The following is a 16,093-nucleotide window of genomic DNA, read 5'->3' on the forward strand; positions in this document are numbered from 1 at the left end:
GATAAATGATCAGATGGTCACACCAGTAGAGATACTGGTGTGCAAAAGAGCAGAAAAGTAAATAAATAAAAACAGTATGGGGATGAGGTGATCGGTTAGCTGCTCAGATAGCAGATGTTTGAAGCTGGTGAGGGAGATGAAAGTCTCCAACTTCAGCGATTTTTGCAATTCGTTCCAGTCACAGGCAGCAGAGAACTGGAAGGAAAGGTGGCCAAATGAGGTGTTGGCTTTAGGGATGATGAGTGAGATACACCTGCTGGAGCGCATGCCATCGTGACCAGTGAACTGAGATAAGGCGGAGCTTTACCTAGCATGGACTTGTAGATGAACTGGAGCCAGTGGGTCTGGTGACGAATATGTAGCGAGGGCCAGCCGACTAGAGCATACAGGTCGCAGTGGTGGGTGGTATAAGGTGCTTTAGTAACAAAACGGATGGCACTGTGATAAACTGCATCCAGTTTGCTGAGTAGAGTATTGGAAGCTATTTTGTAGATGACATCGCCGGATGTCATCCTACCGAGGATCGGTAGGATAGTCAGTTTTACAAGGGTAAGTTTGGCGGTGTGAGTGAAGGAGGCTTTGTTGCGGAATAGAAAGCCGAATCTAGATTTGATTTTAGATTGGAGATGTTTGATATGAGTCTGGAAGGAGAGTTTACAGTCTAGCCAGACACCTAGGTTTAAGAGCAGTTGGAGGAGTGCTGCAGATATGGTTGTCCTTCTGGAAGGTTCTCCCATCTCCGAAAAGCAATTCTGGAGCTGTGTCAGAGTGATCATCGGGTTCTTGCAAGGCCCTTCTCCCCCAATTGCTCCATTTGGCCGGGCAGCCAGCTAGCTCTAGGAAGAGTCTTGGTGGTTCCAAACTTCTTCCATTTAAAAATGATGGAGGCCACTGTTCTTGTGGACCTTCAATGCTGCAGAGATTTTTTGGTACCCTTCCCCAGGTCTGTGCCTCGACACAATCCTGTCTCAGAGCTCTACAGACAATTCCTTTGACCTCATGGCTTGGTTTGGGTCTGAATACTTATGAAAATAAGGTATTTTTGTTTTTTATTTGTAATAAATATGCAAACATTTCTAAAAACCTGTTTTGCTTTGTCATTATGTGGTATTGTGAGTAGATTGATGAGAAATAAAACATATATTTAATCAATTTTAGATGTTTAAATGTTTTATTTAACCTTTATATCACGAGGCAAGTCAGTTAAGAACAAATTCTTATTTACAATAACGGCCTACCCCGGCCAAATCTTAACCTGGACGACGCTGGGCCAATGCCCTATGCGACTCCCAATCACGGCCGGTTGTGATACAGCCTGGAATCGAACCAGGGTCTTGGGTAAGACCTTATGATCTCATCAACTAGCTGCATCTATATAATTTGAATTTCCATTAATAGGACTCATATGACCAGATGGGAGTCCAGTGACCCTTTATCCCCAGTTCCAGGCATTCATGTCTGGATTGTATGCATATACGGAAGCACATGTAAATACTATATTCAGAGGTTGATGTTGATTATTGGTCATGATAGTCCGTGTAATGTCTATCCATATATTTTAACAGATTTTAGTTGTCTGGGTTCTCTGATTTTAAGCGTGTCTTCTGGGCGGTTTGAAACCACTCCTTGAATTGCATCATCAGACACAGACCTAAAAAAATTGTTTCTGATATGATACTGATAAGAAACAAATTGTATTATGAGGGCATGAGAGTACTGAAATCTCGCGATAGGTCTCTACTGACAACACTTCCAGAGCGCCCTGTGATTTTTCAAAACAGTCCAATAGGGTGATGCTTTTAATCGAACTAACCAATCAGGGAGTTTGTGACAGGAATTTAAAGGTCTGTACAAATGTTCAATGCATTAGCTAGAATTTCTGTAGAAGGACCGGGTAAGTGCTTCTCAAGGGCTCATATTTTGTAGTGGTTGGCAAATATTCGATGTACTGCTTTATTTTGTTGATATGTTACTGCTTTACTTTGTTGATGGGGTTTGCTCGCCACTCTTCCTGGTCACTTGTGACCGATGTAACTTCCTAGAAAAGCCAAACACGTGTTATTGGATCCTAGCTAACAATTCGTATTATGAAGTTAATTGTTTCATTTCGTTTAGGTGCTCAAAAAAAGATTTCTTTATCAAACGACTTCGAACATTTTGTCAATTTGCCCAAAAATGTCTGCTGGCAACGAGAACGGTGTCCGTATGGACAAGTTCAAGAATAAGGGAAAAGATGCGAATGTAAGTGGAAAAAAAACAGTGCCATGCATACATGTCAATGTTTCATTTCAAATGTGTTCATGGCTTGCGAGCTAAATGAATCTGGCTAGGCACAGTCAATGGTGGTTGTTGATCACTTTGCAGGAGCTTAGACGCAGGAGAGTAGAAGTCAACGTCGAACTTCGCAAGGCAAAGAAGGACGATCAGATCTTCAAAAGAAGAAATGTGAACACTTTGGTCGACGAGGCAACTTCCCCACTTCATGAGAAAAGCCAAAACTGTCAGGTGAGTTTGTTAGGCCTGTCTGTTTATACAATGCACAATAATTCCAGTGGCGCACAATTGGCCAGCGTCATCTGGGTTAGGGTAGAGTTTGGCCGGGGTAGGCCGTATAATAAGAATTTGTTCTTAACTGACTTGCCTAGGAAAATCATTCCAATGGAAACAACCTGTTGTCTTAATTTACAGGCCCCTCGACAGTGGTCTGTGGAGGAGATTCTTGCTGGTGTGAACAGTAACAACCTTGATGTCCAGCTCAATGCCACTCAAGCTGCAAGGTAAAGTGATTGATGTAAAACTCTCTGGGAAATGCTGTATTTGTGGCAGTGTTTTTATTTTAAGTGTTGGCTACCATAATCATGACGTGTTGCTTTTTCAATTGTTCTCATTATAGGAAGTTGCTATCCCGTGAGAGACATCCTCCCATTGACCACATCATCAGTGCTGGGCTGATTCCTAAGTTAGTTGCATTCTTGGGTTTGGAGTCACCCCCTATCCAGTTTGAGGCTGCCTGGGCTTTAACCAACATTGCATCTGGAACATCTGATCAGACCAGTGCTGTTGTGGAGGGCGGAGCCATTCCAGCCTTCATCAGGCTTGTCATATCCCCCCACCCCCACATCAGCGAGCAGGCTGTGTGGGCTTTGGGTAACATTGCAGGTAACGCATTCCTCTTGTTACAGTATCTTATCAGTGTATAGAACCCTAATTTGCCATAGTATCTCCCACCCCTAACCTTGCTTTATTCTGGCAGGTGATGGGTCGGTCTACAGAGACCAGGTCATCAAGCATGGAGCTGTGGCACCCCTGCTTAGTCTGCTCGCTGTCCCTGAGCTCTCTTTGTTCTCTGTAAGTATTCTTAGTGCCAAGTACTCTTAATGTGGTGACCCGTGACAACCATTCATAAGTAATGGACAATCACTTGACTTGTTCATGACACGGATACAAAGTATTAGTCTTGTTTTTTGATAACTCCTTGACCCCACATTACTTTCCTCACTGGCCACTAGGAGGTTCTGTAACTCAATGAATGAACACCTCTAAAATATTTTTGTCTTCTCTGCAGTCTGGCTACCTGAGGAACATCACCTGGACGGTGTCAAACCTGTGCCGCAACAAGCACCCCTCTCCCCCTCTGGCAGCCGTGCAGCAGATCATTCCCACTCTGGTGCGTCTGCTGCACCATGATGATAAGGAGGTGCTGGCAGACACCTGCTGGGCATTGTCCTATCTGACCGATGGGCCCAACGATCGCATCGAGATGGTGGTGGTTCAGACTGGCCTGATCTCCCGCCTGGTGCAGCTGCTTGGCTCTGGGGAGATCTCTGTTGTGGTATGTGTCCAGTCTAGTTATCCTCTAGAGGTGGTGGACTGTCATATAAAATTAAGTTGTCACCATATTTATGTCTCTACATTTATGGTACTATGTCTTTAAAAAAATATATATATATATTTAGCCCAAGCGCCCACTGTCTTTGACCTGTCTCCTTCAGACTCCTTCTCTGCGTGTAATTGGAAACATGGTGACTGGCACGGATGAGCAGACTCAGGCCGTGCTGAACGCTGGGGCCCTCTCCATGTTCCCTGGCCTGCTTCGCCACCACAAGAGTAACATCCAGAAGGAGGCCTCCTGGACCCTGTCCAACATCACTGCAGGGAGAGACTCTCAGATCCAGGATATCATCAATGCTGGCCTGGTCCCTCTCATGGTAGATGTCCTACGTAAGGTATGTAGGTTTGTTTTCTCTAGTAATCTCTTATGTTTGGATTTGTATTTTTTTCATAACTAGGAATGGTGGGATATAAATAAAAAAAAAAGTGTCTTTCCATACAGGGGGACTACAAGACTCAGAAAGAGGCAGTTTGGGCAATAACTAACTTTACCAGTGGGGGCACAGTTGAACAGGTTGTGTATCTTGTTCAAGCTAACGTGCTGGAGCCTCTGTTGAATCTACTCTCAACAAAGGACAGCAAAACCATCCTTGTCATCTTGGATGCCATCACCAATATTTTCCTGGTAAGGGGACCTTCTCTCCAAGAATTAGTTCATCTTATTACAGTATTGGCGTAGGCATTTGTACCCTATAACTGCAAGATTCGGGTGACTTATTCTTAACTTGTTTTGTCCATCAGGCTGGAGATAAGATTGGTGAAGCAGACAAGCTGTGCATGATGATCGAGGAATGTGGTGGGCTAGACAAGATTGAAGCTCTGCAGTCCCATGAGAATGAGCTAGTCTACAAGGCCTCTCTCAGCCTGATTGAGAAATATTTCTCTGGCGAGGTGAGCATTGTGTAATGGTGACCAATTGAACCTGTCCTATTAGATGCTATTTGTTTCCTTTGCCTCAATTTCTTGCACGTTCTGTTTTCTAGGAAGAGGAAGACCAATGTGTTGCTCCAGAATTGACAACCGATGGCTATGCATTCCAGATCAGTGAGAACCAAAGCACTTTCAACTTCTAAATACCACTTTTCCTTTTTGTTTGTCCTCTGATAATGGACTTCTATTCTGTCTGACATGTACATATGTTTTTATAAATGTCTGTAAATAAATTTCTTAAAGAAATTCCAACTGCTGTAATTTGTTTGGGTGGAATGGCAATACATTCACTTCCAATTGAATATGAATCTTTATAGCTTCCACCCTCTTCTTTCTGTGAACTATATGCAAAGAAACACTGTTTTTGCAACGTATCTGGACTGTCTTATTTTTTTTTTACTTCAATTACACTAGCGATCCGAAATGTCACTTGTCTGACAAAATTGTATTTTCTCGGTCATTAGCATTGTAGCATCAGATCATTTCAGTTAAGCCAAGCCGTACAGGCAGATGTTTCCATCCCCATGTCGTCATTGGTCATTTACTTACTAGCCTCCCTGAAGTGGGCTCTGCACTGTAGGGCGTACGAGCTCAACAGTTCAACTCTCGTCTGGTTGGGAGGAGGACTGAATTCCAATCGTTCCGAAGCTGAAGAGTGAACTCGGGTCGCTTGCTTACTCTTAAAGTAATAAGTCGGCCAGAACCCTGTTTTGCAAGCGTATTTGGTCAATCAAATGCACTCTGCGGCATCCTAGCCAGTAATTGGTTGTATTTGCGCGACAGTGATTGTGATCATGATGGCAGCAGTGCTGTCTACATCCGGGCAACAATGCCTTCACTCCGTTATTGTTACTTCGGTCTGAAACTGGTTAGTCTACAATATTAAACTGGAAGCAAGATGTCTAACCAAGGAGTTCGGCGAAATGGTCCGGTTAAACTGCGTTTAACAGGTAAGAGACAATGTTGAATGTTGTCCCTACGCAAATGTGGCTACTGTAGCTAGTTTGTGTCGCTAGCCCAGCTAACGACGTTAGTTTGCAGGACAAACGTGTTCGAAAGTGTGCTTGATGTGGTCTAAAAGTTTAGGCGCACTTCAATATTTCGCGTAGGGTTCGTTATGTATGTAGCAAATTAAACAAACTAAGCTAAACGACACTAGCTAGCTATATTAATTGTACGTTTCAGAAATTTAACGCATGCCAAATTAGTTGGCTAGTTTAACGTTAGGTTGGTGTCTAACCAGCTAACATTAGCACAGGCAAAACAAAAGTAATCCGCCTGGGATTACTGTTAGTAGCTAGCTACTAACATTAGTTTAATCGAGCTTGTTCAACAATATTTGGTGTGCGCAAGATTCAAATTACATCCACAATTTTGTAAGAACACAGATTACCCGGTTTCATTTCTAAACTATGCATATACTAGAATGTTAGTTGACCACATTAACATTCTCATTAATTGCCATAAATGTGACTATTCTTTGTCGTGATTAATCTAGCTAATAAAACAATGCCATAGCTACTACACAATGTAAAAATTGAAGCGTTATCTAGATGGCGACTAAATGAGCTAGATGGCGAGACTATGGCTGCGTTTACACGGGCAGACACATTCTGATTATGCACAATTGGTGAGGGGTAAAATATTGGAGTGGGCTGTCAGTGTAAACGCAGCATATCTCCCAGACAGTCCACATCGTACTGCAAAGTGGGGATCAATTCCCCCCCAGAATACTGTGGCTATGATGCAAACAGGGCTTCAATGTACACTCTGGGTCGCTCTTATTTGATTTGTACCATTTCAACACAAAGTGAAACGTTTACATGAGATGACATTGTTTTGACTGGGAGAGGAAGGTGACAGCAGTGGTGTTTGATGTACTTCCAGAATCAGGGCTGAGTCAAATTCCAGGCCTTTCCATTCACCAGGAAGAGCCAAATTAAATATTTAACCTAGTGCTGTTTCTAACAGAAATTAGTGTGGAGCAGGGGTCTCTGGACTGAAGTGAGAGATCTGCCTGATGGTGAAAATATGCTTAACTCACCTGTGCTACAGAGGCTGCATTTACACAGGAAGCCCAATTTGTGGCAAAATCTGATTTCTCAAAAGACCAATTAGTGGAGAAGATCAGAGTTGGGCTGATTTGTAAATGCAGCTTTAAGCATTGAATGGTAAAGCACATTGAGAGTTCTGACAACCTGTCAATTTGTCCAAATGTGAACTTTCCTGTACAATTTCTACTGGTGGGGTAACCAGGTTTTAACTAGATGGCCCCATTGAAATGTTTCCAACGTAATAGCCTGAACTTAAGACATTTTGATGTTTGTCCGAACTACGTGGTGGTCAAGTGAAACACAGTTTTCTGTCTTTTACTTGAACTTTGTTGTAAATTGCCCACTGTGAATTAGTCTGTCGTTCCACTTCGAGATTGACTGCATTGGTGTCCTGGAGAAATAGTAAGAATGTGAATTCACTGTCAAAAACAAGGAGAGTACGATCACATGGACCTCCTTTTCCTGACTTTACATGTGTATTTGCTCACTTAACTACTCTGTTTCATATTTGCTTTTCTGCCTGTCTTCCACATATCAGTTGAACTGAAGTGTTTATCCCGTTCTGCCGTCTTCTCCCCAGGGAAGGTTTCTTTTAGAATTAGGCTATGTAAAATTGCACAGTGTTATCCATATGCGCCTCCACAGCCGGACTCGCTCTGGGCAGGGAAGGACGTTGTTTAGGGAGAACGCCGTGGTGATTTGTCCTCTTTACTAGACTACCAATTAGTGATGGGGGGGGGGGGATCAATAAGGGTCGACCGATTATGATTTTTCAACAACGATGCCGATTTATTGGAGGACCAAAAAGCTATATTGATTTTTAATGACAATTACAACAATACTGAATGAACACAACTTAATACATTTAGTCTGAAATAAATAATGAAACATGTTCAATTTGGTTTAAATAGCGCAAAAACAGTGTTGGAGAAGAAAGTAAAAGTGCAATATGTGCCATGTAAGAAAGCTAACGTTTAAGTTCCTTGCTCAGAACATGTGAACATATGAAAGCTGGTGGTTCCTTTTAACATGAGTCTTCAATATTCCCAGGTAAGAAGTTTTAGGTTGTAGTTATTATAGGACTATTTCTCTACCATTTGTATTTCATATACCTTTTGACTATTGGGGAGGAAAATAATTAAAATCCAATTTCGTGGTATCCAATTGGTGGTTGTTAGTCTTGTCTCATTCCTGCAACTCCCGTACGGGCTCGGGAGAGGCGAAGGTCGAGAGCCATGCGTCCCCCGAAACACAACCCAACCAAGCCGCACTGCTTCTTGACACAATGCCCATCCAACCCGGAAGCCAGCCGCTCCAATGTCTCAGGGGAAATACCGTACACCTGGTGACCATGTTAGCGTTCACTGCGCCCGGCCCGTCACAGGAGGTGCTAGTGCGCGATGAGACAAGGATATCTCTGCCGGTCAAACCCTCCCTAACCCGGACGATACTGGCCAATTGTGCACCGCCTCCCGGTCGCGGCCGGCTGTGACAGAGCCTGGGTTCAAATGCAGAATCTCTAGTGGCACAGCTAGCACTGCAATAGAGTTTTTTTATTTTATTTTTTTATTTTATTTTTATTTCACCTTTATTTAACCAGGTAGGCTAGTTGAGAACAAGTTCTCATTTGCAACTGCGACCTGGCCAAGATAAAGCATAGCAGTATGAGCAGACAACACAGAGTTACACATGGAGTAAACAATTAACAAGTCAATAACACAGTAGAAAACAAAGGGGGTGCCTTAGACCACTGCGCCACTCGGGAGGCCCCGACTATTGGATGTCCTTATAGGCACATTAGTAATGCCAGCCTAATCTCGGGAGTTGATAGGCTTGAAGTCAATAACAGCGCAATGCTTGAAGCACAGTGAAGAGCTGCTGGCAAACGCAGGAAAGTGCTGTTTGAATGAATGCTTACGAGCCTGCTGCTGCCTACCACTGCTCAGTCAGACTGCTATATCAAATCATAGTCTTACAATAAACACACGTACAAGCCTTAGTTTCCAGCTTTGACCATATTAATGACCTATCATTTAGAAAACAAAACGTTTATTCTTTCAGTGAAATACAGAACAGTTCCATATTTTATGGAATGGGCGGCAACCCTAAGTCTAAATATTGCTGTTACATTGCCCGACCTTCAATGGCAAATTAATTAGTCTTTGTTAGGAAGAAATGGTCTTCACACAGTACGCAATGAGCCAGGCAGCCCAAACTGCTGCATATACCCTGACTCGACTTGCACAGAACGCAAGAGAAGTGACACAATTTCCCTAGTTAAAAGAAATTCCTGTTAGCAGGCAATATTAACTAAATATGCAGGTTAAAAATGTACTTGTCTATAGATTTTTTTTTTTAAAGGCATTGCTGTTTATGGTTAGGTAGACTGGTGCAACGACAGCGTTTTTTATATTTTTCTCGGTTTTTTTTGCGCATGCGCTTGTTAAATCATCACCCGTTTGGTGAAGTAGGCTGTGATTCGATGATAAATTAACAGGCACCGTATTGATGATATGCAACGCAGGACATCAAGATAACTGCACATGGTTGATGCTATTAGTAGGTTAACTAGTGATTATGTTAAGATATTTTTTTTAAAGATGAGTTTAATGCTAGCTAGCAACTTACCGTGACTCCTTGCTGAACTCGCGTAACAGGTGGTCAGCCTGCCTCGCAGTCTCCTTGTGGAGTGCAATGTAATCGGTGTTAAAAAATGCAGATTACCGATTGTTATAACTTGAAATCGGCCCCAATTAATCAGTCGACCTCTAATTGATAGTTACATATTGGGATTTTATTTTTGACTATTGTTTGGACAATATCACAATATTATTTTTGCGCTAGTTGGCTGTATCTTCACCAACACACCAATATTTTTCCTTTATAGCTTATTCTCCACCTTTCTCCATCTGTCAAATATTGTGTAAACTAAATAATCACTATTCTGGCATGATAAGATAAATCTGTGTTTACTTACTGATCGGTGAGTTTGTATAAGTAATGAAGGTCTGCGCATGAGTCGTGAATTGATAATAGCAGCTTAATAGATGTAGTTGACTTTGACACATTGCTGTTGATGAGTTTGTTATTGGGTAAACCCTGAATGATGAGTTGTTACATGTGAGCAGTCTTGTCACTGTTTGCGTTCCTCTGAGCTTCTCCTTGCTGACATACCCCCATCCATTTGAACCAGATGTTGCAGACGGTTGCCAGCTTTTAAACTGGAAAAATATGGCAAGCAAGCAGCTAAAACTAACACTTGTGGTGAGAATTGCCCCTTGAATACACAAGACAGGTTTCCATTATGCTCTACAGCTGATCATTCTAAAATTATGTCACACAAACATGGTTAATGGCACAATACATGATCCGGTAAGTAATAAATTGCAGTGTTAAAATATGTCTCAATGCGGAGCACCTTATCTGATCAGCTCTAAATTGTATTACTCAAACATGGTTCATGACCAAATGGTATCCATTCCAAACAGCCATAAATTTGTCAGGACACAGCACATGCTAACTTATCTGTTTCCCATAAAGTAATTTGAACAAAAACTGTGGAAGGGAGAAGTGATCCCTCCATTTTAACACTGGGGCCTCTGATCCCCAGCTGTTTTGTAGCCGAGAGCTGAATTCGCCTCACCCACCAACAGATTTGAACAGCACAGACATTGATTAAGAGAGAGGTTATACAATATTTAAGGTCCATCTGTTCTTAGTTTTATTGTCTGACCCTTTGTTAGTTGATTCAACTCTTTGTTTAGCATGCATATTACTCTTCTGGGTTTTGCCATGCACAGGAAAGAGGGAAGAATTGACTCTATGGGATTGTCTAGCATTCTCTCCCCCCCCCCCCCCCCCCCCCCCCCCTCTTTCTTTCTGTGAGTCACTCAGTCCTGTTCTTTCCGACTAAACTGCTCCCCTCCCAGTCCTAAGCGCGGGCCACCCCCACCCTCAGTGAGAGAGAGAGCTGTCGTGTGGTGCTGGGTTTCTCTCTGACTCAGTCAGTGGTTTTGGATCTTTCTTTTGACTGGGAACCAGCTACTATTGAGGACAGCATTGAACAAAGCTGCAGCTTTGTCAGGTTTACCTATTGAAATGTCTACATTTTATTTCGTCGATTTATAGTTGCTAGCTACCTCGCTGGGATCTTATAAAATGGGCTGTTGAATGAACACAGATGCACTTGTCTCATTTAAATCAAAGCAGTCCCCCAAAAATTCCTGTGACAATAGGTTATGAGACTAAACATTCTCTCGCTGTACAAATCTGATCGAAGCATCCATTCTCTGTAGTCCTTAGTCTACCGATTGGGTTAACATGTTAGGTAGTGGGGGGAAACTTGCAGCTGGGCACAGATGGTGCTACAGAGGCACAGGACTTAATGATCCAGAGTTCTTAATGTGTGCCGAGTCTGTCTGGTGCGTTCATGTGGCTCAGCTGTTTTACAGAGTGCCTGTATGGAAGTGATTTTGGTCATCTGGGTGTTCAGATGGGATACATCGTAAATACACAATGATTAGGTACATGTGGGGAACTGTTGACTTTGTTGCTCCATTACAGAACTGCAGAACAGTTCCACATTTTGCTTAAAGAGAAGGAAAATAAAACAATAGCAATTATTGCGCGTCATTTGTAAATGTTTTTCTTCCCCCGCTGAGGGCCCTACAATAATTGCAATTTTTCCATAAATTAATTGACTGGGGTTGGCTTTCCTGTTGGTTCAGCTGCTCTTCAACGAGGACGAAGGCTTCTGCGGTCACACTCCCAAACCGCTGCCAGCAACGGAGCCGAGGCCAGATGTAGAGGCGGAGTGGGCAGCATCGGAGAGGAAGCTCTTTACAGACTAACACTTGTCCAAATGTCACCCCTGACAGGTGGGGAGCAGACAGGAGAAACTCCCTTTGAGGTTCATAGTAATAATAAAGTGAAGAATTGCAGTCCTATTACGCAGCAGGACTGTCGGTTGGTCCTCACGTTTTGCTCAGATTTCTGGGTGGATTATGAGGGCTGTCCTCTTTAGTGCATTGAGTTTAAGCAATCAGTCGGTGGTGGATCTTAGGAGAGTGGTGCTCCCAGCTAGGCCGAGCATAGGGTGGTCCATCAGACAGAGCTTTATTATCTTCAGTGGTGGATTGTTTTCCCGAATTCAGAGTTCTTTATTGAACTTAATGCAGGCTTAGGTTGGTGTGTGTGTGTGTGTTTGTGTGCTTATCTCACTGACTCAATACATTCCATTCAACTTGGGTTAATGGATTATAGTTTCCTTGTCTCATTTAGAAACAAAATGCACAGACCACCTCACATTCCCCTTCCTATAGACAGGTGGTTTGTTTACCAACAGAACTGATGCATGCATAACTTTGGGGAAGCACAGATGGCGTTGGCGTACAAACAAAGGATTATTGGCAACATGTAAACCATATTTCGGCTTAATGTTTATTGAAAACATATACATTTGCCCAATAAGAAGTGGTGTCTCTCAAATGCATCATTGCAGTTGTAGATTAGCTAGCTAGCGAATTTTAGCTATGTTGGCATAGCCGTAACACAAGTCAAAACACCTCAAAACAAGACAACTAGCTGAAACAGCCACCTATGATTCCCCAAAGAGCTACAGCAATGACTAGAAGCTGCCATCTGACCGTTCAAAATCAATACACAACCTTTTGCCTCTTAGATGCGAGTGCATCATTGTTTCGACATTGTCAACCGACCTGTCTGTCTAAACTCCGCTCTGTCTTGCCTCTGTAGTAGCCTATGTTCTTTGAAACCAGAGGGCATCCAATGGATAAGCAGGTGCAGAGCGTGAGTATCAGTCAACAGAACATCTGCAGCCAGCCCCTCTCTGATGGATGATTAGTGCACTCCAGGAAGCGGCTGACATTATTTACAAGCGCCCCTCCACCTTACTGCCTGCATGTCTGACAGAGGAAACACTCTCCGTACCTGCTCTGCCTCGGGGTTGTCCATTTTGACCACCCCAGTTTCCTATTTACGCACTGACATATCTGCATTTCATACCGCCGCTCCGAAGAAGCCCACCTGTCAGCTTCCCAAGGAAGACGCCGCCTGGGTGTCGTGCGGACAGTGAATGTTTTCGCTAACTTGAATGGTTGAAAGGGCGCCTTCAAAGGTCTGATGTGTTAACATGGCAGAGCCAGTTAATGGGTCAGAATTGGATTAGCGGTGAGGGGGAGCTCTAGTGAGAATTAATCTGATGCTTGTCTGCAGATTCCTCATATCACTGCTGCCTGAACTCTGTTATTTTCCTCCCAATGCTCATTCGCTGCCTTTTGAAGTGAGAAATGTCACTGGGGTATTTTTTCACTATGATTCACTTTAGATGCCCTTGTTGTTTTTCAGTTAAATAGTACAGAAAGAGTATTGGATACTTAGAAATGGGGTGTGTTCAGTCTCACTCCCTTGACAAATGTAGGCTAGTCGTAATATCTAGTGTCTTAAAGGGATTATGTGAGATTCTGGAAGTCAATTTTTTAAAAGTATCTGTGTGTAATATGAAGGAAGTTCATGGTAGTTCCGCGAGCTGGTGCTAACTAGCGTTATGTTGTATAGGTGTAGTGAAATGAGTTGTTTTACAGAGTCAGCCATAGTTATATGGGGCTTCTGGAGCAAATTAGGGGTAAGTGCCTTGCTCAAGGGCAAATCTCTCTCTCTCTGTCTCTCTCTGTCTCTCTTTTATATATATATATCACAGGAGGCTGCTGAGGGGAGGATGGCTCATATTAATGGCCGGAACGGAGCAAATGGAAACGTATCAAACACATTGAAACCATGTGTTTGATACGATTCCACTCATTCAGCTCCAGCCATTACCACAAGCCTGTCCTCCCCAAATAAAGTGCCACTAACCTCCTGTGAGAAAAAAAAAATATATATATATATATATATCTCCCTCTCTCAGCAAAAAAAGAAACACCCCTTTTTCGGGACTGTCTTTCAAAGAATTCGTAAAAAAACAAATAATTTCACAGATCTTCATTGTAAAGGGTTTAAACACTGTTTCCCATGCTTGTTCAATGAGCCATAAACAATTAATGAACATGCACCTGTGGAACGGTCATTAAGACACTAACAGCTTACAGACGGTGGGCAATTAAGGTCACAGTTATGAAAACTTAGGACACTAAAGAGGCCTTTCTACTGACTCTGGAAAACACCAAAAGAAAGCTGCCCAGGGTCCCTGCTCATCTGCGTGAACATGCCGTAGGCATGCTGCAAGGAGGCATGAGGACTGCAGATGTGACCAGGGCAATAAATTGCAAAGTCCGTACTGTGAGACGCCTAAGACGGAGACAGGACAGACAGCTGATCGTCCTTGCAGTGGCACACCACATGTACCGATCCTGTGCAGGTGTGTTACATCTGAACATCACACCTGCAGGACAGGTACAGGATGGCAACAACAATTGCCCGAGTTACACCAGGAATGCACACTCCCTCTATCAGTGCTCAGACTGTCCGCAATAGGCTGAGAGAGGCTGGACTGAGGGCTTGTAGGCCTGTTGTAAGGCAGGTCCTCACCAGACATCACCGGCAACAACGTCACCTATGCGCACAAACCGTCGCTCGACCAGACAGGACTGGCAAAAGGTGCTCTTCACTGACGAGTTGCGGTTTTGTCTCACCAGGGGTGATGGTCGGATTTGCGTTTATTGTCGAAGGAATGAGCGTTACACCGAGGCCTACTCTGGAGCGGAACGATTTGGCGGTGGAGGGTCTGTCATGTCCTGGGGCGGTGTGTCACAGCATCATCGGACTGAGCTTGTTGTCATTGCAGGCAATCTCAACGCTGTGCGTTATAGGGAAGACATCTTCCTCCCTCATGTGGTACCCTTCCTGCAGGCTCATCCTGACATGACCCTCCAGCATGACAATGCCACCAACCATACTGCTCGTTCTGTGCATGATTTCCTGCAAGACAGGAATGTCAGTGTTCTGCCATGGTCAGCGAAGAGCCCGGATCTCAATCCCATTGAGTACGTCTGGGACCTGTTGGATCGGAGGGTGAGGGCTAGGGCCATTGCACCCAGAAATGTCCGGGAACTTGCAGGTGTCTTGGTGGAAGAGTGGGGTATCATCTCACAGCAAGAACTGGCAAATCTGGTGCAGTCCATGAGGAGGAGATGCACTGCAGTACTTAGTATCTGGTGTGGCCACCAGTTGCATTGACTGTTACTTTTGATTTTGACCCCCCCTTTGTTCAGGGACACATTATTTAATTTCTGTTAGTCACATCTCTGTGGAACTTGTTCAGTTTATGTCTCAGTTGTTGAATCTTAAGTTCATACAAATATTTACACATGTTAAGTTTGCTAAAAATAAACGCAGTTGACAGTGAGAGGACGTTTCTTTTTTTGCTGAGTTTATATATGTGTGTGTGTTTTGTGGGGGTTAATTTTTGGGATGGAAAGACACTTTCAGTATTAACTTTAATGACTAAAACCAGATATAAAGTATGTAGAAAAGATAATTGACCTATTTTTTTCATACTTTTATCTTTGAGAGCTACCAATCACCAAAATAAAAGGTCAACAGTCAGGGAGAATTGAACATTTCAAAAGCAATGAATTTAGCAGTATATATTGTATTATGTTTGTGTAAAAGAGCACAGCATTAGCCATGGCAAAATGTATACATTTGCAGGAAATGTGCTTTAATACAGCTAAATGTTCTCTCAGGTCTTTAGCAGAATATGTAGTATTTCAGGAAATAATCTTGAAACATTTTTTGCAGTTATCTCAACTACATGGAGATTTTGGAGGGGGGGGATTACAGAAAATTGGCTTAAAATTTTTACTTTTCTCTACCCCCCCGGCAAGATGGGGGGCCTCTATTATTTAGTTTTTTAAATTGCTGTTGGTTAGGTACATTTTTGCAACGATTGTGCTTTTTTCGCAAATGGGCTTTTGTTAAATCATCACCTGTTTGGCGAAGTTGAAGTATGCTGTAATTCGATGTTAAATTGAACAGGCACCACATTGATTATATGCAACGCAGAACAAGCTAGTTAACCAAGTAATATCATCAACCATGTGTAGTTAACTAGTGATTATGTGAAGATTATAAGATAAGTTTAATGCTAGCTAGCAACTTACCAGCCGCAAAGTCCTTTTGATGCTGCACTCACGTAACAGGTGGTCAGCCTGCCACGCAGTTTCCTCATGGATTGCAATGTAATCGGCCATAATTAGCAT

General features: G+C 43.0%; 2 protein-coding genes across 3 annotated transcripts in view; both read left to right on the top strand.

Annotated features, from left to right (window-relative positions):
- The first annotated feature begins 1,802 nt into the window (after nucleotides 1-1,802).
- Nucleotides 1,803-5,073, top strand: LOC110538509 (importin subunit alpha-1). Its single transcript, XM_021625372.2, has 11 exons — nucleotides 1,803-1,894; nucleotides 2,116-2,241; nucleotides 2,365-2,505; nucleotides 2,689-2,777; nucleotides 2,894-3,159; nucleotides 3,254-3,348; nucleotides 3,566-3,832; nucleotides 3,993-4,226; nucleotides 4,334-4,516; nucleotides 4,633-4,782; nucleotides 4,875-5,073. The coding sequence occupies exons 2-11, from the start codon at nucleotides 2,176-2,178 to the stop codon at nucleotides 4,962-4,964; spliced, it is 1,581 nt and encodes a 526-aa protein (XP_021481047.2). The 5' UTR covers nucleotides 1,803-1,894; nucleotides 2,116-2,175; the 3' UTR covers nucleotides 4,965-5,073.
- A 308-nt stretch (nucleotides 5,074-5,381) lies between these two features.
- Nucleotides 5,382-16,093, top strand: part of LOC110538510 (E3 ubiquitin-protein ligase SMURF2) — a 68,038-nt gene continuing 57,326 nt past the window's right edge. For both annotated transcript variants that reach the window (XM_021625373.2, XM_021625374.2), the window contains exon 1: nucleotides 5,382-5,771. In XM_021625373.2, coding sequence (XP_021481048.1) covers nucleotides 5,720-5,771 — 52 coding nt within the window. In that variant the 5' untranslated portion in view covers nucleotides 5,382-5,719. The remainder of the gene's footprint in view (nucleotides 5,772-16,093) is intronic.

The sequence above is a fragment of the Oncorhynchus mykiss genome, chromosome 12 (assembly GCF_013265735.2).
Source record: "Oncorhynchus mykiss isolate Arlee chromosome 12, USDA_OmykA_1.1, whole genome shotgun sequence".
Lineage (NCBI taxonomy): Eukaryota > Metazoa > Chordata > Actinopteri > Salmoniformes > Salmonidae > Oncorhynchus > Oncorhynchus mykiss.

Coding starts and splice junctions, on each gene's coding strand:
- LOC110538509 (XM_021625372.2), top strand. CDS start 2,176: ATGTCTGCTGGCAACGAGAACGGTGTCCGTATGGACAAGTTCAAGAAT. Junction 2,778..2,893: donor AATGCCACTCAAGCTGCAAG/GTAAAGTGATTG, acceptor TTCTCATTATAG/GAAGTTGCTATCCCGTGAGA. Junction 3,349..3,565: donor CTGAGCTCTCTTTGTTCTCT/GTAAGTATTCTT, acceptor TCTTCTCTGCAG/TCTGGCTACCTGAGGAACAT.